The 26096-nt window shown below is 42.0% G+C and overlaps 1 protein-coding gene across 2 annotated transcripts; it reads left to right on the top strand.

Annotated features, from left to right (window-relative positions):
* The first annotated feature begins 198 nt into the window (after window positions 1-198).
* DNAJC18 (DnaJ heat shock protein family (Hsp40) member C18) lies at window positions 199-25684 on the top strand. Of its 2 annotated transcripts, none has more exons than XM_030319373.1 (8): window positions 199-281; window positions 2329-2515; window positions 9198-9343; window positions 12469-12654; window positions 13821-13936; window positions 14933-15042; window positions 17293-17465; window positions 22266-25684. In XM_030319373.1, exons 1-8 carry the CDS (start codon window positions 242-244, stop codon window positions 22274-22276), a joined length of 969 nt encoding a protein of 322 aa, XP_030175233.1. In that variant the 5' UTR covers window positions 199-241; the 3' UTR covers window positions 22277-25684. The 2 variants fall into 2 exon arrangements, with proteins under 2 accessions (XP_030175233.1, XP_030175242.1); XM_030319382.1 differs by having other exon boundaries at window positions 17293-17472.
* Window positions 25685-26096: the final 412 nt, after the last annotated feature.

Below are 26096 nucleotides of genomic sequence, written 5' to 3'. Positions count from 1 at the left end.
GTAGCCCATCAGCCAACCAGCAGCAACAAATCATCACAAACCTCACTTCCAAAGACCAAGCCCCTCGTACAGCTACAATTCGGCTGGCCCCTGGCGCGGAGCCTGCCGGGAGTTGTAGTCCAATGTACCGCAGCTCCTATGAGTTGGACTACAATGACCAGAATGCCCCGCGCTTCTTGCCCCGTCCCTTTCAGCCTCGGGCGCCGGGGAGGCTCGGCTGACCTGCTGGTTGGGGACTGATATGGCTGCGACTCTGGGCAGCGGGGAGCGCTGGACAGAAGGTACCAGGTCCTTGCCGGAGGGTGGGACAAGGCAAAGTTCAGGAGAGGGATGAGGCTCCTTAAGATGCCTGAGGGCTAAGTTCTTGGGCCTGAGGTAAGGGATGGAGGCCTATGATAAGATGCTGAGCCTGAGTAGTATTCCGAATTAGGCGGGGGACCCCCAGGGCGGGGGCTGAGATCTGGAAATCAAGAGCGCTGACTCAAGCAAAGGCACCGTCCAGGAGCCCAGAGTCACCCGTGATGACATTTTTGCCTCCGGCCCCCAGCCCCGCCTCCGCTAGTGCCCAACCTAGGGCCCACGGTGGTCGGGCCCCATCCGTGCTTAGGTGTCCAGAAGGTTAGCAGAGTGATGAGGACCCCCTCCGCCCGGGCTTGCTTTTCAGGCCCTTATCCTCGCCGCCAAACTAGGCCGCCTGACTCTCCCTCTCCGTTTGGTCCTGTCCCTGCAGCCCGCATCAGGACCCGTAGGCTGACCTTTTCCATCCTGCAGTCAAGCAAAGAGTGTTGATTCAATACCTATTATGTGCCCAGCAATATGCTGATTGTGCATCAGGGATTTGACATCGATTTGGGCCCCTGAGATCACAGAACTCTGAGTCCACTGAGGGAGTATGACAGGTAAACAGACAATTATAAAACAGAGCCACTAAGTCCTGGGCTATACAGGAAGATCGTAGGTTTGAGAAGCACACTGACAGCTTGGGTGTCAGTGGAGGCCTTATGGAGAAAGTGTTATATATGATGGCATGAAGGATGTGTTGGAGTTAGTCTGACTTAGAGGAAGAATGTTGCAGTCAGAGGGAACAGTATGTACAAGGCACAGAGGAAAGAGAAAGCATTGCTGATCTGAAAGGTGTTTGATTTGGCTAGAGCATAGACTGTAAAGGAGCAAGCATGTTGTGAGGGAGGAGGCTGGAAAGGTAGGCTGGGACTATGATATGAAATTTGGGGGAAGGGCAGTCCCTTGGGTAGTCACTAAGGGATTTTCGGCAGGAGAGATGTTTTAAAGCCTTTCCCAGATCTGCCTTCTTTGACTGGATTGCTATGGCCTTTTTTTACATCCTCTCAGGTGTTAATTGAAACTTTTCCCTTCAAACTATAACCTCTTTGTGGTCAGAAGTAAGTCTTATCTGTACATCTCCTTGATCTACCTAGCCAAGTGTCTTATTCTATAGATGTTAGTTTAAAAGAACTGAGGAGGGCCTGGCTGACTCAGTCGAAGAATGTGTGACTGTATTTTTTTTTTTTAATGTTTATTTATTTTTTGAGAGGGAGAGAGAGACAAAGCGTGAGCAGGTGAGGGGCAGAGAGAGAGGGAGACACAGAATCCAAAGCAGGCTCCAGGCTCTGAGCTGTCAGCACAGAGCCCCACACAGGGCTCAAACTCATGAACCATGAGATTATGACCTGAGCTGAAGTCAAACACTTAACTGTCTGAGCCACCCAGGTGCCCCTGTGTGTGACTCTTGATCTCAGGTTCTGAGTTCAAGCCCCATGTGGGCTGTAGAGGTTGCTGAAATAAATAAAACTTAAATAATAATAATAATAATAATAATAATAATAATAATAATAGGACTGAACTCACCCTACTTTAAATCTTACTGGTAGGAGGCATTGCAACAACAAAAAACTATTTGATGAGCAGTGTCACTTCTGACCGTGGATCACAGAAAAATAGGCTTCTCCTGCACTGCACTAAAGGCAGAGTATTGGGCAGACACCTCCTGAAAGGCAAGCTATTGAGCACACACCTCTTATGCCCCTTTTCTGGCTCGGATTCAAAATATTTGCTGAATATTTGCTGTGGACGTTATTATGCTTCATGTTTCTGGCATTGTATGTTTTTCACGGTTGCTTTCATATTTACTATATTGTCTTCTCAAGGAAGATGTTTGTTCAGTTTTATATGGATGCTTAAAAGTCACTATGATTCAGAGGTTTGGCCCTCACACTCATGCCTACAGGCAGCCTCCCTGATAGTTAGGGCAGGTAGCAAAGTTGATTGCAGATCAGAATGAGACCTAATGGAGGGGCTATTGCTTTGCAGCTTACATTGATGCAGTTAGAAGAAACAAATACCCAGAAGATAGACCTCCTGAAAGTCATGACCCCTGTGGTTGCTGTAACTGCATGAAAATGCAAAAGGAAAAGAAGTCTGAGAATGAGTGGAACCAAACCCGGCAGGGTGAGGGGAGTGCCACTTACACTGAGGAGCAGCTACTTGGGGTACAAAGGTGAGTCTGTGATGGGACAAAATGAGTGATTTTAATGTAGAGTTCCTGACAAAATGTGTTATCTATTTCTTCTCAAGTATGCATGAAGCATTCTCCAGGATAGATCAGATGTTGGGCCACAAAGCAAGTGACAATAAAAGGATTAAAATCATACAGTGTATGTTTCTGAAATCGACAACAGAAGCAAATTTAGGAAATTCACAAATATGTGAAAATTAAATAGTATGTTCGTAAATAACAAATAGGTCACAGAAGAAATCATAAGAAAAATTAGGAAATACTTTGAGATGAGTGAAAATGAAAATACAACCTACCAAAATGTATAGGATACAGCTACAGCAATACTTAGAAGGACATTTATAGCTCTAAATGTTAATATATATATATGTATATATTTATTTACATTTATATTTACATTTATATTTAAAAATCTCAAATCAATAAGCTAATCTTCTACCTTAACAAACCAGAAAAAGAGTAAAAAGAATAAACTAAATCCAAGCAAGCAGAATGAAGGAAATAAAACAGAGTGGAAATAAATGAAATAGAGGTTAGAACAACAGAAAATCAATAAAACCAAAAGTTTTTTTTTTTCTAATGTTTATTTATTTATTTTGAGAGAGAGAGAGAGTGAGCTGCAGGAGGGGCAGAGGGAGAGGAGAGAGAAAATACAAGCAGGCTCCCTGCTGAAAGCATAGAGCCCAACTCAGGGCTTGATCCCATGAACCCTGAGATCATGACCTGAGCTGAAATCAGGAGTTGGATGCCCAACTGACTGAACCACCCAGGCACCCCTGAAAGTTGTTTTTTTTTAAACATCAACAAAATTGACAAATCTTTAGCTAGGCTAACCAAGAAAAAGAAGACTCAAATAACTAAAATCAGAAATGAAAGAGGGGACATCACTACCAGTCTTACAATAGTAATAAAGATTTTAAAAGAATACTATGAACAAATGTATGTCAACAAATTAGATAACCTGGATGAAACAGACAAATTTGTAGAAAGGGACAAACTACTGAACTTATTCAAGAAGAAAAAGAAGATAGGGTGCCTGGGTGGCTCAGTCCTTAAGCATCTGCCTTCACCTCAGGTCATGATCCATGGTTCATGAATTAAAGTCCCACACTGGGTGAGCTCGAGCCCTGCTTTGGGTGAACACAAGCCCTACTTCAGTTGAGCCCCACTTCTCTCTCTTTCTCTCTTTCTCTCTTTCTACCCCTCGTGGGATTCTCTGTCTCTCTGCCCCTTGCTCACTTACTACCCCCGCTCAAAAAAAAAAGAAGAAGACTGATGTCTGGGTGGCTCAGTTGGTTCTGCATGTGAACACTCTCTCAAAGTAAACAAATATTAAAAAAAAAAAGAAAAAAGCATATGGACCTACTACAAATACAGAGACTGAATTAACATCAAAAAATTTCCCACAGAGGGGAGCCTGGGTGGCTCAGTTGGTTAAGCATCCAACTCTTGGTTTCAGCTCAGGTCCATGATCTCATGGTTTTGTGAGTTCCAGCCCCATAGTCGGGCTCTGCACTGGCAGCACAGAACCTGCTTGGGATTCTTTCTCTCTCCCTCTCTCTCTGCCCCTGCCCCACTCATGCTGTCTCTCCCTCTCTCAAAATAAATAAATAAACTTAAAAAAATTTTTTTTCCTACAAAGAAAAACCTACGTCCAGAAGCCTTCACTGGTGAATTCAACCAAATGTTTGAAGAAGAATTAATTAATCCTTTATAAACTATTACAAAAAATACAAAGAGAGAGGAATACATCCCAAATCATTCTAGGGGGCCAGTATTACCCTATAACTAAAAACAGACAAAAGACATCATAAGAAAACTAAACTATCAATCAATATCCCTTATGGGTATAGATTCTAGCGACATATAAAAACGTATGAAACGTATGAAGAGGATTATATACCTTGATCAAATGGTATTTATCCCAGGAGGTTAACACATGAAAATCAGTGTGATGCACCATATTAATAGGATAAAGGACAAAAGCCACATGATCATTTTAATAGGCACAGAAAAAGCATTTGACAAAATTCAACATTTTCTTTCTTTTTTTCGAACACTCTTTCATGATAACAGCACTTAACACCATAGGAATAGAAGCTTCTCAGCTGATAAATACCATCTACCAAAAATCCATAGCTAACATCATCATACTTAATGGTAAACAATTGCATGATCTCCAAATCAAGAAAAAGACAAGTATGTTCACTCTAGTCACTTCTATTCAACCTTGTAGTAGAGGTTCGAGCCAGGGCACTTAGGTAAGAAAAAGAAATATAGAAATCATCCATGCAGATTGGAAAGAAATAAAACTATATTCACAGATGAATGATACAATATAGAAAATCCTAAGGGATACACATGCACACACTCTTAGAACTAATAAATGAGTTCAACAAAGTTGCAAAATACAAGATCAGTATACAAAAATCATTGTTTTTCTATACCCTACAATGAACAATCCAAAAATAGAAAACAATTTCATTTACAACACCATCAAAAAAGTATAAAATGCTTAGGAATAAATTTAATGAAAGAAGTGTAAGATGTACATTGAAAACTACAAAACTTCATTTAAGGAAATTAAAGATCTAAATAAATGGGAAGATAGCCTGTGTTCATGGATTGTAAGAGTTAATATTGGAAATATGGTAATACTACTCAAATTGATGAGTAGATTCAACATATCAAATTCCTCACTGCCTTTTTTTTTAATATGAAATTTATTGTCAAATTGGTTTCCATACAACACCCAGTGATCATCCCAACAGGTGCCCTCCTCAATACCCATCACTTACCCTCCCATCACCTCACTGCCTTTTTTACAGAAATTAACAAGCTCATCCTAAAATTCATATGGTAATGCAAGGGACCCAGAATAGCCAAAACAGTCTTAAAAAAGAACAAAGTTGGAGAAGTCACACGTCCCAATTCAAAAACTTATTTCAAAGCTATAATAAAGAAGATAGCGTAGACTAGCATAGGATAGACATGTAGATCAATTGAATAGACTTGAGAGTCTAGAAGTAAGTCTTTATATTTAGGGTCATTTGATTTTTTTGACAAGAGTGCCAAGGCAGGGACGCCTCGCTTGCTCAGTCAGTAGAGCATGTGACTCTTGATCTCGGGGTCCTGAGTTTGAGCCCCACACTGGTTGTAGAAATAACTTTAAAAAAAACAAGGCAAAAACAAAAAAAACAAAAAAAAACAAGGCAAGGCAATTTAACAGAACAAAGAATTGTCTTTAATAAATGTGTTGAGACGCCTGGGTGGCTCAGATGCCTGGTTAAGCGTCTGACTCCTGATTTCGGCTCAGGTTATGATGTCACAGCTGGCGAGTTCCAGCCTCTCCCAGGGCTTCCTGGGAGTCTCTCCCTGCCCCTCTTGTGCCCCCTTCGGAGCAGTCTCTCCCTCTCTCTTTATGCTTCTCACCCAGTCATGCATGCACCCTCTCTAAACATAAAAAAAAAAAAAAGATAAAAATGGGCAAAGGATCTAAATAGGCATTCCTCCAAAGAATATATACAAATGGCTCAAAAAAAAAAAAAAAAAGAAGAAGAAGATATACAAATGGCCAATAAGCATGTGAAAAGTTGCTCAGTATCATTATCATTAGTCATTAGGGAAATAGAAACCAAACCCACAATGAGATACCACACCACCTCATACCCACTAGGATGGCAATAATCAAAAAGATGGACAATAGCAAGTGTTGATAGGAATGTGGAGAAATTGGAACCCTTGTATATCGCTTGTAGGAATGTAACATTGTACATCCAGTTTGGAAAATACAATGCCAGATCCTCAGAAAGTTTAAACATAGCACATGACCTAGCCACTTCCAGGTGTGTACCAAGAGAAATCAAAACATACTTCCACATAAAACATGAATGTTCAAACAGCATTATCCATAATACCCCCAGATGGAAACAACCTGCAAGCTGATTAATTGATGAATGGATAACAAAATTGGGAATATCCATACAATGAATACTGAATACTTTTTGGTAATAAAAGGAACCAAGTACTGATACATTCTACAACATTAATGAACCTTGAACATCATGCTAGTCAAAGAAGCCAGACACAAAAGTCCACATATTGTATCATTCCTTTTATATGAAATGTCCAGAATGGCAAGTTTATAGAGACAGTGGTTGCTAGAGGTTGGGAAGTAGAAAGAGGCCTGACTAATAATGAGTATGAGGTTTCTTTTGGAGTAATGAAAATTTCTGGAATTAGATAGTGTTGATGGGTGCACAACTCTGTGAATGTACTTAAAAATCAATAAATTGTATATTTTAAAAGAATGAATTTTGTGATATATGAATTATAGCTCGATAAAGCTGTTTTTAGACAAATAAAAGTTTATACAAAAGAGAGAAAGAGGCAGAGGAGTATCTGCCACGGAAGCAGGGATTGGAAACTGGGCTGGGAACCCAAAGGATCCCCATGGGCAGCTCTTGGGAAAGGACCATGACTGACATTCCAGACTCTGCTTTACAGTCCAGCCTGTGATGCTGACTTACTTTGAACTCTTCAGCAAGGCTCTGCCTAAATGGACTGTGTAGTTGCAAAAGACTGGAGACATCCTAAGTGCCCGTGATTAGGGGATATATATAATCCATAAAATACAATAATATGCAGCTTTTGAAAAGAATGACATAGATATATAATGGCCAATATTTATGTGTTACATGCTGTCAAGCACTTTGATGAATACTTCATTTAAATCATAACAGCTCATGATGCATAGTTGAAATTACTAGCCCATTTCAGAAGATAACAGCAAGGCACAGAGGTTAAGTACACAGCAAGATAAGATCCCAACCAAGGCATCCTGACTCCAGAGTTCATGCTCTAACACAACATTTCTCTAAGTATGGCTTGGAAACCCCAAAACCATCAGGGGGTCTGCAAGTTTACAACAACTTTAATAATAATATAAACACATTATTTGCCTTTTTCACTCTCATTCTCTCGTGATTGTACTGTGGAATTTTTGAGAGGCTACCTGATATGCAGCTATATCATCACCATGTTTTACAATTTCTTGTTTTCATTTCTAATTTGATAAATATTGATAGATACAACTCATATAAACAAAAGCTCTTTGGGGAACTTCAGTAATTTTTAGGAGTATAAAAACTTCAGAGATTGGGGTACCTGGGTGGTGTGCGACTTGATTTTGGCCCTGACAGTGCAAAGCCTGCTTGGGATTCTCTCTCCCTTTCTCTCTACCCCTCCTCAAGTCATGCTTTCTCTCTCTTTCAAGATAAGTAAATAAACTTAAACAAACAAAACTTCAGAGATCAAAAAGTCCAAGACTTTGGGTGCCTGGGTGGCTCGGTTGGTTAAGTGTCCAACTTCGGCACAGGTCATGATCTTTTAGTTCATGAGTTTGAGCCCTGAGTCGGGCTCTGCGGACAGCTCAGAGCCTGGAGCCTGCTTCAGATTCTGTCTCCCCCTCTCTCTGCCCCTCCCCCACTCACGCTCTATCTCTTTCTCTCAAAAATAAATAAACTTAAAAAAAAAAAAAAGTCCAGGACTGCCACTCTGGTCTACATTATTATCCTGTACTCATTTCTGTATGTTATGGATCAATCTCTAAGATAAACTGTTGGTTTTTAAATTTTTTTTAATGTTTATTTTTGAGTGAGAGAGTGTGTGAGAAAGGGGCAGAGAGAGAAGAGGAGAGAGAATTGCAAGCAGGCTCCATGCTATCAGTGTGGAGCCAGATGACCCAGGGCTCAATCTCAGGAACCATGAGATCTTGACTCGAGCTGAAATCAAGAGTTGGTAGCTTAACTGACTGAGCCACCCAGGTGCCCCAAACTGTTGGTTTTTTAAAAAACGATGTACAAAAGTAATTACAATATGCTCCTATTTAGGTTTAGAAAAATGTGGAGACGTGTCTATACACATACTCATGCTATACACAGCATTCACAGAAAACTCATAGTGGTTGTCCGTAGGGTGGGAGATTGAGGGGCAGGGAATGGGGAAGCAGTAAGTTTTTTTAAGTTTGTTTGTTTGTGTTTGAGAGAGCATGAGCTGGGGAGGGGCAGAGAAAGAGCAAGGAGGAGAGAGAATCCCAAGCAGGCTCCACGCTGTGTGGTGCCCCACGCAGGGCTGGAACCCACAAACCATGAGATCATGACCCCAGCCAAAACCAAGAGTTGGATGCTCAACTGAGTGAGCCACCCAGGTGCCCCTATATATTAACTTTTTAAAACAAAGTTTTAAAAGGTAGCCATAAGGAAAATGAGAGAGAGAGAGAGAGAGAGAGAGAGAGAGAGAGAGAGAGAGAGAAATAACTAGGGTGATTAGATGTTTCTTCTGGCTTTGCTATCCTGTGATTCAACTCTCGGGCTTAGCCTGCACCTTGATTTAAGGATGAGCATGTTTATTCTACCCACTTGCAGGGATTTAGGAAAAATAAAATATTAGATGTAAAAATACTTGGAAAGGCATTACGCTCTTGGTGGGAGGAGGACATTGTTAATCAATTTGAATGTTTCATTAATGTATTCACCAATTTTCTTTTAGGTTTGTCTTGGGTTTGTTTTGGGGCTCACATACCGGAGGATCAAGGTACTATTTTACAGTGAATTGCACAAAAGGGGACTTTGTAGACATACACGTTTCTGATGTGTCTTTTTAGGATCAAGAAATGCAGAAATTACTATGAAATTTTAGGAGTGTCTCGAAATGCCAGTGATGAAGAGCTTAAGAAAGCTTACCGAAAACTTGCCCTGAAATTTCACCCTGACAAGAATTGTGCTCCTGGAGCGACAGATGCTTTCAAAGGTCTGATCCTGAATTAATGTTTAATTCTGCCCTTCTTATGATATTTGGTCACAAGTCATTTTCAGCCTCCCCTGTAATTGTTTTATAATGCTACAAACAGGGCCTTTTTTCCTTTCACCTCTTAAATAGTAATAATCAGCATGGCTCCCTCCTGTTTTCATTCACTTATCTTAATTTCTTTCGGAAAAAAAATATTTGGTTTCTCTGTAACAATATGTTTTTATACTTAATACATAAATAAAAATCTTCCTTAACAGCTTCACCCCCAGTGAAGCCATTGATTCAGTCAAGGATTATCAATGGTTGTTAAAACTGCTTGTGATGGGTTTTTGTTGAATAGGACCCATGATGTCAGAGTATCATCCTCCAGAATACTTACTGATGACAAAGCAGAAAAATTCCTTTACAATGGAGATATCTAGCTGTCACCACTTTAACCAAGTGATCCAACTTATTGTCACCAATACTGGCCCCACCTAACATTATGTGGTATGGCACCTCTGTGGTATTCTTGCCAAAATGTTTGACCTGAATCTAATAATGAAGAAATCATTGGGGCGTGTGGGTGGCTCAGTTGGATAGGCGTCTGACTTTGGCTCAGATCATGATCTCACGGTTTGTGAATTCAAGCCCCGCATCGGGCTCTGTGTTGACAGCTCGGAGCCTGGAGCCTGCTTTGGATTCTGTGTTTCCCTCTCCCTCTCTCTCTCTCTCTCTCTCTGCTCCTCCCTCACTCATGCTCTCTCTCTCAAGAATAAATAAACATTAAGGGGCGCCTGGGTGGCTCAGTCGGTTGAGTGTCCGACTTCAGCTCAGGTCACGGTCTCACGGTTCGTGAGTTCGAACCCCGCGTCGGGCTCTGGGCTGATGGCTCAGAGCCTGGAGCCTGCTTCCGATTCTGTGTCTCCCTCTCTCTCTGCCCCTCCCCCGTTCATGCTCTGTCTCTCTCTCTGTCTCAAAAATAAATAAACATTAAAAAAAAATAAACATTAAAAAAATAATAATAATGAGGAAACAATCAAAATATGGGCCATTCTACAAAGAACACTGACCTGCTCTTCAAAAAAGTGAATATAATGAAAAGTAGAAAAGGTGGAGGGACTAATCTAGATGAAAAGAAATGAAAGGGATATAAAAGCAAATGCAATACACAGACCTTGCATGAATTGCACGAATTGATGTTAATTTTCTTAGCTATGATAACAGTACTGTGATCATGTAGAAGATTGTTTTAGGAGCTACGTGCTGGAATATTTAGGGATGAAGTGCATAATATCTGCAGCCTACTTTAAAATGGTTCAGCAAAAGAAATGTATACATACTATATGTATTTATGTATGTGTGTATGTGTGTATGGAAAGTTGAGGGAAGCAATGTGACAAAATGCTAACAATTTATGAATCAAGGGAAAGGGTGTTTTTCACTATTTTTTCAACATTTCTGTTGATTTGGAATTTTTCTTAAGAAAAACATGATAGCTCTGAGAACACTTTAAAAGTCAACATTTATGTCAAAGGACAATCTCCCTTTATTGATGTGCCATTGTGAATCTTATCCTCCCCACAGTTTCTACATGGAAACAAATAGATAACCCACATTGTCTTTACATCTTCATGTAAAGTATCTCAGAGATCAATGTCATATCTATGAGATATCTGTCAGATTTCAAGGGATGTAATGTTGAAGCAACTCCAGTTAGCCTTTTTTGGTTTTTTTTCTGCTTAGCTTTTTTATTGCTATAAACATTTAATATAATTCCCTCACTAGAAGAATCATAAAGAAATGTTCCTTCTGACTATGTTTCTGATAGTGTTGACTGAATTAAAGGTAGGGAGTGGGGATGTCTTAAAGATTTGTTTTTCGGGGTGCCTGGGTGGCTCAGTCGGTTGAGCATCCGACTTCAGCTCAGGTCATGATCTCACAGTTCATGGGTTCAAGCCCCATATCAGGCTCTGTGCTGACAGCTTGCTCAGAGCCTGCAGCCTGCTTCAGATTCTGTGTCTCCTTCTCTCTCTCTGCCCCTCCCCCACTCATGCTCTGTCTCTGTCTCTCAAAAATAAATAAATGTTAAAAAAAAAAAGATTTGTTTTTCAAGGTTTCTTTGATTAGTGGTATTGATTTTATGTTTAAGTGAAATTAGACAAAATTTGTATGTTTGTGCATAGGGAGATGATGGTCAGCTTGTGTAATCTATTCAGTTTTTGATCCATCACTGAGACATTGGAGATATATTTCTTAATTTCTTTTTTTTTTAATTTTTTAAATATTTATTTTTGAGAGAGACAGAGACAGAGAGACAGTGTAAGCAGGGGAGGGGCAAAGAGAGAGGGAGACACAGAATCCAAAGCAGGCTCCAGGCTCTGAGCTGTCAGCACAGCCTGATGCGGGACTCAAACTCACAAGCTGCGAGATCATGACCTGAGCCAAAGTTGGACGCTTAACTGACCAAGCCACCCAGGCGCCCCTATATTTCTTAATTTCTAAAGACCACTTTCTAAAGTAAGCTGAAACGAGACTGTGATTAGTGAGGACTTTGCTTTTATTTATTTACTTTTTAAGTTTATTTATTTTGAGGAAGGAGGGGCAGAGAGAGAGGGAGAGAAAATACCAAGCAGGCTCCATGCTGTGAGCGGAGAGCCTGACTCAGGCTCGATCTCATGAAGTCATGAGATCATGACCTGAGCCAAAATCAAGTCGGACACTTAACCAACTGAGTCACCCAGGTGCCCCAAGGACTTTGCTTTTAGCCAAGCTGTAATTGTACTGACTCTTTTATTCAGGAAACTGTTTATGACTTCACGCTAGAATACCACTGCTTATGTATGAACTGTTTCCAACCATAAAGTAATTGCTCTCAAGTGAAATAAGGACACATTTTTGATGAATGAAAGCAGTAGTTTTTAGCTCATTTTGAGTCCAGTATTGCTTCTGGCTTATCAAACTATATTGTGGAAAATGTCAAGGGCAAGAACTCTGGTGAACTCTCTAGGCCCAAGCACCTTTCCCTAGGCCCCTGTGAAGTCATCCAGCACCCAACAACTCTGGGCTCTTCATTGCTGCTACAGTGATCACCCTCAGCTACAGCAAAGACTGTGTACTCAGGTATTTTTGGGTTTTGATTGCAGCGATAGGAAATGCCTTTGCAGTCCTGAGTAATCCTGACAAGAGACTCCGCTATGATGAATATGGAGATGAACAGGTGACTTTTACTGCCCCTCGAGGCAGACCTTACAGCTATTACAGGGACTTCGAAGCAGACATCACTCCAGAAGAACTATTCAATGTCTTCTTTGGAGGACATTTTCCTACAGGTTAGTATTTCAAAATTATCACTTAAAATTTTATCTCTCTCTCTCTATCTCTATATCTCAGCAAGTTCCTGTGTAAGGATCTGAATAGAGAGACTATGGTATGGTGGGAAGAGCAAGAAATTGGAATCAGATGAGCTTGGGTTTGAGGCAGGTCTCCAGCCTCCAACTGTGCATGATTTTAACCAAATCACCTGGTCTCTCTGATCCTATTTCCTCACCTGAGAAATGGGGCAGATAACCTCTGCTTCATAGGGCTGCTGCGAGAATTGGATTTTTAAGTGCTTTATAAATAAGTAGCAAGATGCCTATTAGCATTATTGGAAAATAGCAGTTATATAAAGATAAAAGTTAGAAAAATACCCCTAGAGAGTTGGAAGTTGGAATAATTAAATGTCCAGGAAGTAAATTGAATTTTATGAGTTGCTATTAAAGATACTAGTGACATAATCTAATATTGGGCAAGGAAGCAGACATGAGCATATCAGACAGGATTCATGGCCCAAATGTTCTTTCTTTACTGGCCTTTTGGGGTTCTCTCACTCACTAGTTACAAAAGACTATTTATTTATTTATTATTATTTTATTTGAGAGAGAGAGAGAGAGAGCACACATGTGAGTGAGTGGAGGAAAAGGTCAGAGGGAGAGAGAGAGAATCTTAAGCAGGCTCCACGCCCAGCGCAAAGCCTGATGTGGGGTCACAACCGTGAGATCATGACCTGAGCCAAAATCAAGAGTTAGAAGCTTAACTGACTGAGCCACCCAGGTGCCCCACAAAGGACTATGTAAATAAAGGCAGGAGAGCTAAGCACATTCCATTTCTAACTGGTTCACTTGGCTTACCTACTATTTTATTTTTCTACTGACTAAAATTGGACAATACTGTACCCTCAAAGAACCTGGGAGGGAACAAACTGGGAACAAGCTTAGAAAAAGCAAGGAAAGAGTGTTTGCCATATCCTATACTATGTCTTTCTTTTTTTTCTTTCTTTTTGAATTTTGCATGTGCAAGCATGATTTTTATTTTATTTTTATTTTATTTTATTATTTTTTAAAAGTAATCTCTACACTCAACCTGGGGCTCAAACTCATGACCCCTAGATCAAGAGTTGCCTGCTCCACCGACTGAGCCAGCCAGGCACCCTGCTATGTTTTTCTTTCTTTTCCAGGAAACATTCATATGTTTTCAAATGTGACAGATGATAGTCACTATTATCGCCGGCGGCACCGACATGAGAGGATGCAGCCACGGAAGGAAGAAGAAGAAGAAGAAGAAAAGCCTCAGGTACCGAGGGAGAACAGCAGAACTGCTGCTCATAAACACTTGTACTGAGCTGACTTTTATGGTGCATATGATCAGGATTTACAAGTTCAATGTGAGTTATGTTGTTAAAATGTGTTTTAGGAAAGCAGAGGCAGTGGTAGGAAGAGGTGGATAATTGGCTCAAATAGGCCTGAATGGTACCTCCTTCCCCACCCATCCTTTGGTGGCTCTTCCAGGAAATCAGTTCTCCTGTGGGGCTGTCTTCATCAAGATTTTTTTCCCTGCAGAAAATAGGAACCCCCTTCAAAATACTCAGAACTAAAGGGAATTTAAAGTAAGGGATCTAGGGGGTCTCATGAAGCTCAAGGGCAGGACGCATAGCTGGGCCTCATGACAGACAGGAACCAGAAACTAAGGTACGGTCAGGCACCTATACAGCCAGACTATTTGTGGCCAGATTGTCTCCACTTCTCCCGCCTCTCTGCATCTGTTTTATTCTCTCTAAGCAGCCTGGCTTGTTCTACTTCCTCTTGCAAACAGCAGCCTCCACTGCCTAAGAGTGTGTGTCCTTCAGGTGACTGCCTAGCAGTGAAAAGTGAATGTCAATTCCAAATTCCTAGGAGGGAAAATGTGATTATCCCTGTTGGGGTTAGATGTCCCCAGTCCATTCAGCTGTGGCCAAGGCAACAAAGCTACATAATACTAACATGGCCCTGTGAGGGTCACAGTCTGGGCAGACTCACCCAGCGGTGTCTGTTTCACTGGTCTTAGAAAAGGGGGCTGCATGAGAATTACTGTGTGTCAATATAGGTTTTGGGTGGGTCTCCTTCAGCCTTCTCAGCACAGAGGACAGAGTGTTTGGTACTTCTCAGCAGAAAGTACAGACTTCCTAGAAGCCTTGGGCTTTGTGCAGTACATTGCAGTAATTTGTATTTTCTTTGGGAAAACTATCCTATTTTCTGTAAGCTTTATATTAACGAAGACCACTTATACCAAATATCGTTTCCTCTTTTCCAGAATACGTATTCTGCATTTATTCAGTTACTTCCAGTTCTGGTGATTGTGATTATATCTGTTATTACTCAGCTGCTAGCTGCTAATCCCCCATATAGTCTATTCTATAAATCGTAAGTCAAATATTTTTAAATCTTTCTTAACAACAATTTGGAGGGTGAAAGATTTGAACGTTTTGCTGGTACGATGCTAACATTTCATTTCCCCTTTGTAGAAAACACTGATTTTGTGTTTAAAGGAACAGCTGGATAGTAAAGAGCAGAGACTCAAAAATACTATAGGCAGTTTCCTGTGTGCTCAGGACATGGATTGTTTTGTTTTACAGCGACATCATCTGATCAGCCGCAGAACAGCAGCAACTGGTTTCTGAAAGATTAGTAGACTAACTTCAGTTTCAGATTAAATTCTTGTCATACCATGTGAGATTTAGAAAGGACCAAATTGAGCTTGTGATTGAATCGCTGGACCCCTCTGGGTCAGGAAAAGAGTATCTGAGATCTAGTGACTATTTTCTATTTAAGTAATTGCAAGAATAGGACATTTATTCATGACGAGGCTACAAAGTCAAACCATAGTATCACATTTCTTTGCTTTTACTGAAAATATAGAAATTCATTGTAATGTTTGTATTGCATGCAAATTATGAGCTCAGATAGGAATTTTTTGTTTCTTCAATTAATTATTTCAACTAATTCAGCTTTCAAAGTTTGGTCCCCAGACCAGCATCATCAACATCAACTGCCAGCTTGTTAGAAATGCAAACTCTTAAGCTTCACTCCATGTATACTGAATCAGAAACTCTGAGGATGAGAACTAGCAATCTGAGTTTTAATAAGCCCTCCAAATAACTCTGGTCCATACTAACGTTAGAGAATCACTGGATTAATTATTTTAAGTTAAATGAGAAATGAGTCATTACTTATTATTATAGTTTAGCAGACAAAAACCTTACAAAATGGGGGCACCTTGTTGAGTCAGTAGAGCATTAGATTCTTGATCTCGGGGTTATGAGTTCGAGCCCCAAATTGAGTTTAGAGGTTACTTAAAATATGTTATTATTATTTTTTTTTAACATTTATCCATTTTTTGAGAGACAGAGACAGAGCATGGGCAGGGAAGGGACAAAGAGAGAAAGGGAGACACAAAATCCAAAGCAGGCTCCAGGCTTCAGCACAGAGCCCAATGTGGGGCTCGAACCCACGAACCGTGAGCCAAAGTCGGACGCTTAACCGACTGAGCCACCCAGATGTCCCTTAAAATAAAATCTCTAAAAAAATTTTTTAAAAAACTTACAAAATGTGGAAGCCATGGGGCATAATGGGGAAAAAAAGTCTTTTCTGGTGATCACTGTAGAATGAAGACTGTATTCTAGATCAGTATCTTCATTTTACATAAAGGAAAGCTGAGAATCAGAGAGAAGTTATTACTATCATGTCACACTGGCCTGATTCCCTCTATTTTCCGACTTCCCATGTTCCCATTTGCCATTGCTACCTCCTTTCTTGTGCAGCTACTGCGGCAGGGAGGAACTTGCCCTGCTAACACCTTCCCAGACGGAGGTGGGAGAAGTCATGGCCTAAACACTGAGACATTCAGCAAGATCCTTAAGTAGAGAGATGAAAGGAGGAAGCTGAGAAAATGTCAAATATACCTCAGTCGAGATGGAGTTTGTCTAGGTTGAGTAAAACTAGCTTGGATTTTGCATATTGCTATCACATTGTTTTAACTTGAATTTGAGATCCCTTCTATACTTCCTTATGGTTAGTATTTAGTTAACCCAGACCTACTGATGTTTCTGAGCACCATATGCCATTGGACAGATCAGACCCACAGAGAGTTAGTGCAAAAGCATTACTAAAATCTTTGTCTAATATTTTTGCAGTTCTCACTTAGCAGCTATGTGTGAAGTACTTTTTACATGTCCTAAAAATTGATACTAGGTTGGTTCTAAGCTATTTGGTTATGTGTGAATAGTTTACTGTAACAATCAGTTCATTCCACCAACATTTACCAATAGCCCACTCTGTGCCAAGTACCATGCTAGGTCCTGCACAATATACAAAATTTTTTTAAACATTCAGCGTTTAACTTTTAGCACAGAAAGCATTATAAGAGAGGTAAATCCTTTAAGAGAATAAAGTAACCATACCAAAGCTGAATTCACAGTATGACATGCTCATATAATGATGACATTACAGTCATTACTTTGCTAGGGAAATTATAAATGTTAGGTGTATTAGACATTGACACTTGTGTCTGCCCTATGAAAATGTGATTATGGTTATGACATCTATGCAGCCAGTGCTAAGAGTGATATTGCCAAATATAAAAAGCTTACCCGAGACTCTCTCTCCTTGTCTCAGGACCTTGGGCTACACCATCTCTAGAGAAACACAGAACCTGCAGGTGCCTTACTTTGTGGATAAAAACTTTGAGAAGGCCTACAGAGGAGCCTCTCTACGGGACCTGGAGAAGACGATAGAGAAGGATTACATTGATTACATCCAGACAAGTTGTTGGAAGGAGAAACAACAAAGTAAGATGTTCTAGAAGGGGCTTTCACTGGTGGTCGTACTTCCAACCCAAGGCATTCCCAGCTTCTGGATCCATTCTTTCTCCTTGTTTGAGTCATACCTGTTTATGTGGACAGAGGCCCATTCAGGATACTGCAAAAAAGTGAAGTTAATTGACAGGATCCATGTGGCCAGGACTTGGAAACCTTAGGAACTTAGTCAGTCAGCCCTAGTTGCCTATCTGTGTGTCTCTGAGTGTCCACCTCTCTCTGTTCATCTGCCCGCCTCTCCTCTCTGCCAGCTGCCTGCCTTTGCTTCTTCAAGCTTTCCTTCTTCATAACCTGGCTTTGCCCTGGTTGGCTTTGGTTGCTGCCCTCCTCATCACTCTCCCAGTTTCCACAGCCCCACTAGTTATTGGCCCCTTTCTACATCACAAGCTTCCTCCATAAGTTCTCAGTCCTAGCTCGATTGGTCCACTTTCCTAATTCCACACTCCCTGCAGGGAAATCTGATCGATCCAGACCAAGTTTTTGAGCCAGACCAAAAGCCAGTTCTAGTTGGCTGTGGCCACATAGATCAAAATTGACCCCTCCTGGGTCTGCCCCTTCAGTAAGGGTGCGTTTGAGCAGGCCTTGAACTCTTTTCCCTCTCTGGAGACAGTGGGGGTAAAAGGGTCTGCCAGGTGGCTTCCAGTTCCAACCGAGTGTTAATGGGGAGTGCTGGTAGCAGGGGTAGTCCTGCCTCTCAGCCAACAGGTTCACTTTTCATCCCGTTTGAATTCCACAGATACACATACACAATCATGTGCACACCACACACATGCATACCTTAATACCCGTATCTTATAAAAACTTGGCTTTGGTTAATTTTTAAAAAGCAAACTAACTCATTTTTTAAAACAGTATTACTGGGTATTATTAAATGTCTAACAGTGCCTGATGAAAGTAGCTCTTCTGTCACAGTGCTGCTAAGCCCTTGCTGACCCATCATGCATCCCCACCCTACCCCCAAGTTAATCTCTCCTTCCTGTGTGTTCTTAAAACACTTTGTTCATCCTGCTAACACAGTACTGTCTTCAGTGTTAGTGTTCTGTAGGTAAATGTCCATCTCACTGTTGGACTGTGGGTTCTCTGAGGATAAGAGCCATGGCTTACCAATCTCATGTTCCAGGCCCCTGGCATGGTCCTTGATTCAGAACAGGTGCCCAACCAATAGCTTTTGAAGAGAGGATTCTCAGGACTGGAAAAAACGAAAATGTTTGTGGATTAAGAATCACAGACGGGGGTTAATGTCCTTACCCTGGCCTTTAGGGACCTTGTCTCTGCCCTCTATTTCAGTAGGGCAGAGCCCACCTGAACCCTCACGTGCACTAGGAGCTTGATAGGCAATTACCATGGGATGAAAGGGTAAATTAAGCAGGGGGAAGTTGCTTCAAAAATTTATTGAAAAATACTGAAAAACCTGAGGGGTCAGGAATTACCCTACCTCATGTCAAACTAGGTGTTGCAAGTTTCAAAGATCAGGAAAGAATTTTGGAGCAAGAAAAGGCTTTTGACAGAAAGGCATTTAAAACATGGATCTAAGTCAGGTGAAGGCCACAGTGTGTGTCCTAAAAGTCTCCATTGTACTGTGCCCTGGAGGGTTTTGAATTTGTTGCTTTGCACAAGAACTGGATGAAAACCTGTATTTCACATTCGTCAAACACACACCCACCCATGTACACTCCCCAGCTGGATCTTATGGTAAGGATTACATCCAAGGTCGTTTTTTGGCTTATCTCCCCATCTCCATGAGGCTAGCTTCAGGGCTTTGGTCCTCTCTGGGTATAAATAAGAATCCAGTGGGTAAGCATGATGCATGTACCCACAAGTTCCGAACAGGGGGTGATCAGCACACACCCTTTAAAAGTCTATTTCTGGCATTTAAGGATGGTGGCTGTCCAGAGTCTCCGCACAACCCAAATGCCATCTGAGAATGAACGGCATCTGTCCTCCGGATCCAGCAGCAAGTGCAGCCAACAAGGTTAAATTTAGCACTTGGAGGTTGTAAAAATAAACCCACTTGAGAACAAAGTTCACTCTTGGCAACATACCGAATGGAAACTGTTTTTAGCAAAGTTAGCCATTGTCTTTTTAAATCTTTTGTTCATCTCTTTTCTCTGTTTTGCCTTAGAATGCTTAATCTGAGTGAATTTCTATGAGTAATCCCTTACGATGAACACTGATTGCCCTGTTTACTCCTTCACAGCTGCATCTAGATAATAAACCCAATGCCAGGGGAAGTGGCCATGCCACTGGGCTGATGGGACAAAAGTAACAGGCAGGATCTGCCTCCCGGCCTGACAGAGCTGAGCTGAGATCCTGGCCCTGCCTGGCAGAGGAGCATTTCTCTCCATGCCCTGGAGCAGGATAGCACAGTGGGTAGAAGCTTAGGCTTTGAAATGGGGATAAAATGCACTTCCTCCTAGAGACGCTGTATGGGTTATAGAAGATGGTATGGGTATAATGCTTAGCATGGTATCTGGCACATATTAAATACCCGGTTCCTGATGGGAGTCCAGGCCTTGCATAGTCTTGCTAGCCTGGATGCAGAACTGTCTCGTGTGGCTGGATCCTGAGGATGGTTGGGATCCATTGTGGTCTTCCTGACCACATGAGAGCAGAGTGTTCTTGGGAGAGGCTCTGGGACGTGCTTCTGAAGCAATCTTCCTGAGTCAGTTTCCCTGGAAGCCTCAATACTCTGTCCTTCTATCACAGGTCAAGGGAAACATTTTGTGAAGAAGAAAAGCTGTTCTCTTGATGCCCCTACTACAGATCTTTTTTTTCTTTTTACTTAGAAGTTACTGAATTTTGACAAAGTATGTCAAAAGTAACATATTAGTTGAATTGACCTTTTACTCATTGAAGGACAAAAGCATTCACTGGCAGTTTGGAGAGAAGTTTCTCTAAGCCTAGTAATGGGCATTTGGGACTGGTTCCTTGAAACACTGACATTGTTGCAAAGTCATTGCTCTGGAGCAGGGGTCTCAACCTCTGGAGCATTGAAACTTGGTTTTAATGAACCTTATGAAAAGCTGTGTGATAGTTTGAGAAAAGCATTCGTATATGTACAGTTATCCTTTATCAGCCTCTTAGAGTGGGCTTCAGTGTAGAAAATAGTAAGAATCATGAGCCCTTAGTGTTTTGTAGAGTGAGATTCCAGGCAATAAGGCATTTAGGTAAGCTCAGCAAGCAAAAAACGTAAGGAAATCATTGCAAGGAAAAACAAAGCCACAGAAATCTGTTCCGTATATTGGCATAGCTGTGACTCCAGAGGACCAAAGGCATAGACTCATTTTACTGAGTCCTCCTGAACAGGTTTCCCACATGCCAGAGAAGCCAGAGAAATGGAGTTAGTGCAGTGGGCTGGCCTCAGGAGCGGAGGGCTCTCGTTTGGGTGTGGCATACGTTCTCGAGAGAGCCTGCGAGCATGACTGTGCCAAGGCAAGCTCCTACTAGCAGGCAGTGCAGGCACCCTCGCCAAGGGGTGAGAGCGCATTGTTCTTGGGCCCAGGAGGCACACTGCTTGCCAAGCAACTGCTGGGCTAGGGCCCAGGCTCTGAGCCTCCATTGTAGAGGGAGGGTTTTCATGTGTGGCCACCCCTCACCCTGGAGTCCTGCACTTAATCTGCACTTTGGGCCTTACTTGGTGTAAATAGAATCATTGTGAGCAGAAATGCCAGACAGTGTTTTGTGTTGATAGAAACTTATTCAGAAACCAATGCCCATTGTTCCCCCTGGCTAAGTATTAATTCCTATTTCTAGTCAGTTTGCTGATTAATCAGAGACAGGTGCCTCTCGTTCCACCAAGAAAAACAAAATCTGTTGGCAGGATGATTCAGAATGGATAGACATATTTCAAAATGGTTAAAATAGCATTTTCACAAGTATGGTCCTTTAAACACGGAGTAGCTGCCTGCTGTCGGAGGCTTTCAGAAGCCACACGGCCCATCCAAGCGTTCCATCCTGTTAATACACAACACGTCTCTGGGGGTGCTTTTCAGGCTTTCCTTCCTAAGAACGTCTCTGAAACTTGACAAAGGAATGAAAAATAGAGGCAGCCAAACCACCGTTGAGTCGGGAAAGACAGCGGAGATTATATTCTGGTTAAAAAATAGAATGACCTTCTCCACCATGAAGAGAAAATGAAATTCATTTAGTCAAGGAGCCAAAGGTCACTGGATCCAGATGATTTCACTTTTAAAAGAGCCCAGCTGCCTTTGGCCTTTGAGTTAGAGACCCCACATGTGGTGAGGGAATGAAGAAAGCCGCCAGCAACTTGGCCTTCTATAGAAGGCATACCCACTGGAGGGAGGCTCTGTGTCAGTTAGCATGTATGAGTTATGATCCAGCAACGCAGGGGACAGAATGGAGCAGCTGTCTTTGTTTCAGATGACAGGAACGGGCGATTGGCCTCCATTCTCTCCCGACTGCCATCTGAATGCCATTCGTAGGAAGGCCACGAAACGGAGTCTCCTCTTACTGCACACGTGCATATTTCCTAAGTCTGGTGCCAAATGTTCTATTGATAAGAACTAAGTCCGGCGCTTTATAATTGAGCACGGATACTGTAGGACTCTGGGACCACAGGTGTCCTTTAATCCTTAGCACCTGGTGTAGTATAGCTGCTGGATTCAGGTTTCTTGAATAAATGAGTAAGCGTTTCCTAAATTTAATTAAAAGAAAAGCATGAAATAAAGTAAAAGGGGCTTTGACTCCAGAAATATTGAAATGAAACAAGGAGGTTAACTCTCTTGATGAACTGTTACCTCTTTTATCTTTCAGAGTCGAATTGACAAATTTGGCAGGATTATACAGAGATGAACGATTGAAACAGAAGGCAGAGTCACTGAAACTTGAAAACTGTGAAAAACTTTCCAAACTTATCGGCCTACGCAGAGGTGGCTGAGAGGATGATGGCCCTACACAGGGTCGGGTTTGCTACTTGTTACTATTTATGTTCCTAATTCCATTTTATAATACAAAATTAAGAAATGATGAACATTTTACAACTTGCTAACTTTGGTGGGCAGAGTTGAAGGCACTTGAGCATGGAGCCAGACTTGTCATTGCAGAATCTTTCCTGGGGATTGGCTCCAGGGGCCATGAACAGTTCATCTAAGTTGAATTAACGGCAGAGCGTTTGATGTAGTCCCCTTGCTCCGTGCCTACCCTGCCTCTAGGATTGGGATTCAGGCATCCCAGAGCAGATCTACATATTCTTCCTCCTTCCCTTCTTCAGTTAAATCTCAATGCCCAGCCATTCCTAGGCGTAGCCAAAGCAGCTTAATATTAGTTGTTTACAGTGTGCACGAAGAATGATCCCTCTCCCCTCATGAAAGTCATCATGTCCCCTAGCATTCCGCCCTTGGAACATGGGCCCACCATGCTTGCATTTTCTAAGGGGAATGTGGAGAGATGTCAGCTATTACGGACAATAGTTTTCCCATTTGCCTATCTCTGTTCAAAGTTACTAGCATTAGCAAACTGCCTGATTTGAGTTTCTTTTACTTCCTTAACCCTTTCTCTTGTCGAGGGTCCAGAAAGTAAAAGCTATTGGGTGAAACAGTTCCATGGACAACTCAGCAGCAGAGAGCAGGGGTACGGAGATAAAGGTAAAAATGCAAGACTGAGTTTCCTCTTGCAGCATGACATTTGACCAGAGTCCCTCCACCCCAGAGAAGTCAGACCTAAGAATAGGCATTGCCAGCCAACCAGGATGGTTGCTCAAGCCTAGATCTAGAAGGGAAGACCCTGTTTCTGTGGCTTTGGAGGTCTGGTATTGGTCCCAAGCAGTCACTGTGTTTAACCCAATGCCCTACATTTTGTTATATGAGATACTTTTCCATGTAGTCAAGATTTATTGAGTGCCTGGTATGAAGCAGGGGCTCCCATATATAGTTTCTTACTTTAGCCTCCTCATAATGCTGTGAAGGAGACATGTTACCCTCCCCCCCCCCCTTTTTTTTTATGAAAGAGACCGTTGGCCCAGAGAGGATGAATGGTTGACCCAGTCATACAATTGGTAGTGGCAGAGCTAGGCTGATTATCAAGAAGGAAGTGTGAGATCATTCCCATTTGTCTGGTGATTCTAGCCAGATTGTTAAGGCATAATCTTAGGATGCCCTGGTCCCCCCTGACACTGTAACCCTGTATCCTTTTTATGGCAGTCCTGCATTCATTCAGGACACTTCTTCCTTGGTCTTTAGAAGCAAGACCCTCTCTAAAATAATTCTGTATACAAAGCAGAATAGCCACTCAAAGGCAGGTAGCCACTCCCACTGATGACAAGGAAGAAGTAAGCTGTTTCCTTGGCCTTGTGGTTCTGGGCCCTCTTGTCCCTCTTGGGCCCTCTGGGCCCTCTTGGCCCTCCAAACCCCACTGGAACATGGGATCCCTTAGCCTGGCCAAGGTGAGCTGCCAGGATTGAACCGCCTAGATCATTATGAATCAGAACCTGGAAAATCAGTAGGTGACTGTAGTCTGGACTCCAGGATGAAAGAAAAGTTCCCTTATTAAAACTGATTTCCAAAGTAGAGTTTCTCCTTTCAGATTCATAGCCATAATTTAGGCAGATGTGTCTAGTATGGTTCAACATGGACATTCCACAGGGTCAGGAGATGGGTCTAGAGGTGAAGAGTGGATCTTTGGTGGCTGGTAGGGGGCAACTGCTCAGCTGTGGGAGGGAGCAGTTCTAGAAACGCCAGATTTTTCTGCCCAACTAGATCTATCTTCCTGGTTTGGGGGACTTCCTTGATCCTTTCTGAGTAATTGAGGGGATTTATACTATACAATATGCCTGTGAGCCAAACAGGCCGATGGAAAGTTTTCCTATACACATAAAAATCAAAGCTCTTCTCTCCCCAACTCCAATCTCTGCTAGAAAATGGGCCATAATTAAATTGACTTGACATAGATTTCATGGCAGAGATGAATTATCTGTGATGATACTAAATAGAGGCAAAACTAACTCCATTAATGTCACGTCTCTTGTCTGTTTTTAAAGCACTGATGGTAGTGTTGTGTTTATTACCTAATAGACTACAACACTCACATCTGGCTTTCCTCAGTAGAACGGTATTTGCCTTTGGCTGAAGAATAGTTTAATCTACTTCGTATGGTCCAAAATATGGCTAAACTATGACTTCCTGGGTTCTATTTTAGATGGGTTGTCCACATGGTGGTAAAATAAGCGTCTTCCCTCTTGCCTCCATCTTCTGGAAGGTTTCCTGATCACATATAAACTCTTTAGGTAAGGCTTATTCTTGCTGTCTTTGGCGTGCAGCTCTACATGTTTCTGTGAGCATTAATGCAGAATGGGGATGTGTGAGGTAGGGAAGTGGGGCAAAGCAGGGCTCGTGGCTTAAGCAGAAGGTGAGCTCCCATTCATGAGAATGAAAGTGCTCTTCACGCTGCCTGATCAGCAGTGAGGAGGGGAGGGTGAAAACCCTTCTCACATAGAGGACACTGCAACTTCAAGGAATCCATGTCCCCAGATTAGCAACCCTGAGGTTCATCTGCTCAAACCAGAACACTTCTGAATTTCCTTGATCAGCTCCAGGCCTCACAACTTGGGACAAGTGACTGGTAAGAAATGCCACTGCTATGCTTTCTGTTGGAAACTGTTAGAAATTATACTGAACTCCAACACCCCACTGGAACATGGGATCCCGCAGACTGGCCAAGCCTTGCATTGTTCTCATTTTCATCCTCATGCTCAGGACTGACTTTGTGAGGAGGCATTGTTTGGGATTCCGGAAGCTTTCTGTTACAACTGGCCACACCTGCAAGTTCATTGGTCTCTGCATGCCCCTGTTCCTCACAGAAGCTAGCTCTTAATTAGTATTTATTTTGGACTTATTTATGGTATAAGCTTAGTGCTCTAATATATTTATTTTTGGGGAAGGGCCAAGTTACTCTACATCCTATGTTTGAGCCTGCATTGTTGATACCTCGTGCAGTGACCACCACGTAACTATATACCCATGTGTTCGATATTGACAACGTCACTTGCATCACACTCAGTATTGGGAATTAAAGATGTGAATGTTCTGTGACCAGAGCCAGGTTTGACAGAGGTGGAATCAGCTCCTGGTGGAATACGAATCTTGAGAACTCTGGTCACCTGATCCACTGCATCTGGATTGAGTGTATTTTAACGGAGAAAAGAAATTAAACGATTTTATATAAAAAGAATGGCTCTATATTTTCCTTTGTTCTTTTACCCTTGTCCATGGCACCCTTAGGCACCACAGAATGCTGGACTCCCTTGGAGCCAGTTGGACTAGAGAAGGCTTAGTGTCTCTCCTCTGCTACAGTCTTCCCTCATCCATCAGTGGAATTATTGATGTTTAGAAACAATAGATAACATTGGTGGCATCACCATTATGTATTTCTTGTCTATCAGATGCTAGCAGCTGCAGGATATTATAGCCTACATACAGAGCTAAACTACTTAGCCCCCAAATCAGGTGTTATCCCAGTTCCCTAATGGCCTTGTTCCAACGACCCATATTTAGGAAGTCTTGGTTTAAAAAATACAGTACAGGGGCTCCTGGGTGGCTCAGTCAGTTAAGCTTCCAACTTTGGCTCAGGTCATGATTTCACGTCTAGTGG

The sequence above is a fragment of the Lynx canadensis genome, chromosome A1 (genome assembly GCF_007474595.2).
Source record: "Lynx canadensis isolate LIC74 chromosome A1, mLynCan4.pri.v2, whole genome shotgun sequence".
Taxonomy (NCBI): domain Eukaryota; kingdom Metazoa; phylum Chordata; class Mammalia; order Carnivora; family Felidae; genus Lynx; species Lynx canadensis.
Note: the sequence above shows the minus strand (reverse complement) of the source record. Positions and strands in the feature narration are given on the sequence as shown.

What these genes read in the sequence shown, in the direction of transcription:
- DNAJC18 (XM_030319382.1), top strand. Translation starts at nt 242, where the DNA reads ATGGCTGCGACTCTGGGCAGCGGGGAGCGCTGGACAGAAG. An exon ending in CGGGGAGCGCTGGACAGAAG is followed by an intron (nt 282 to 2,328) that starts GTACCAGGTCCT and finishes ATTGCTTTGCAG; the next exon opens with CTTACATTGATGCAGTTAGA. An exon ending in AGCGACAGATGCTTTCAAAG is followed by an intron (nt 9,344 to 12,468) that starts GTCTGATCCTGA and finishes TTTTGATTGCAG; the next exon opens with CGATAGGAAATGCCTTTGCA.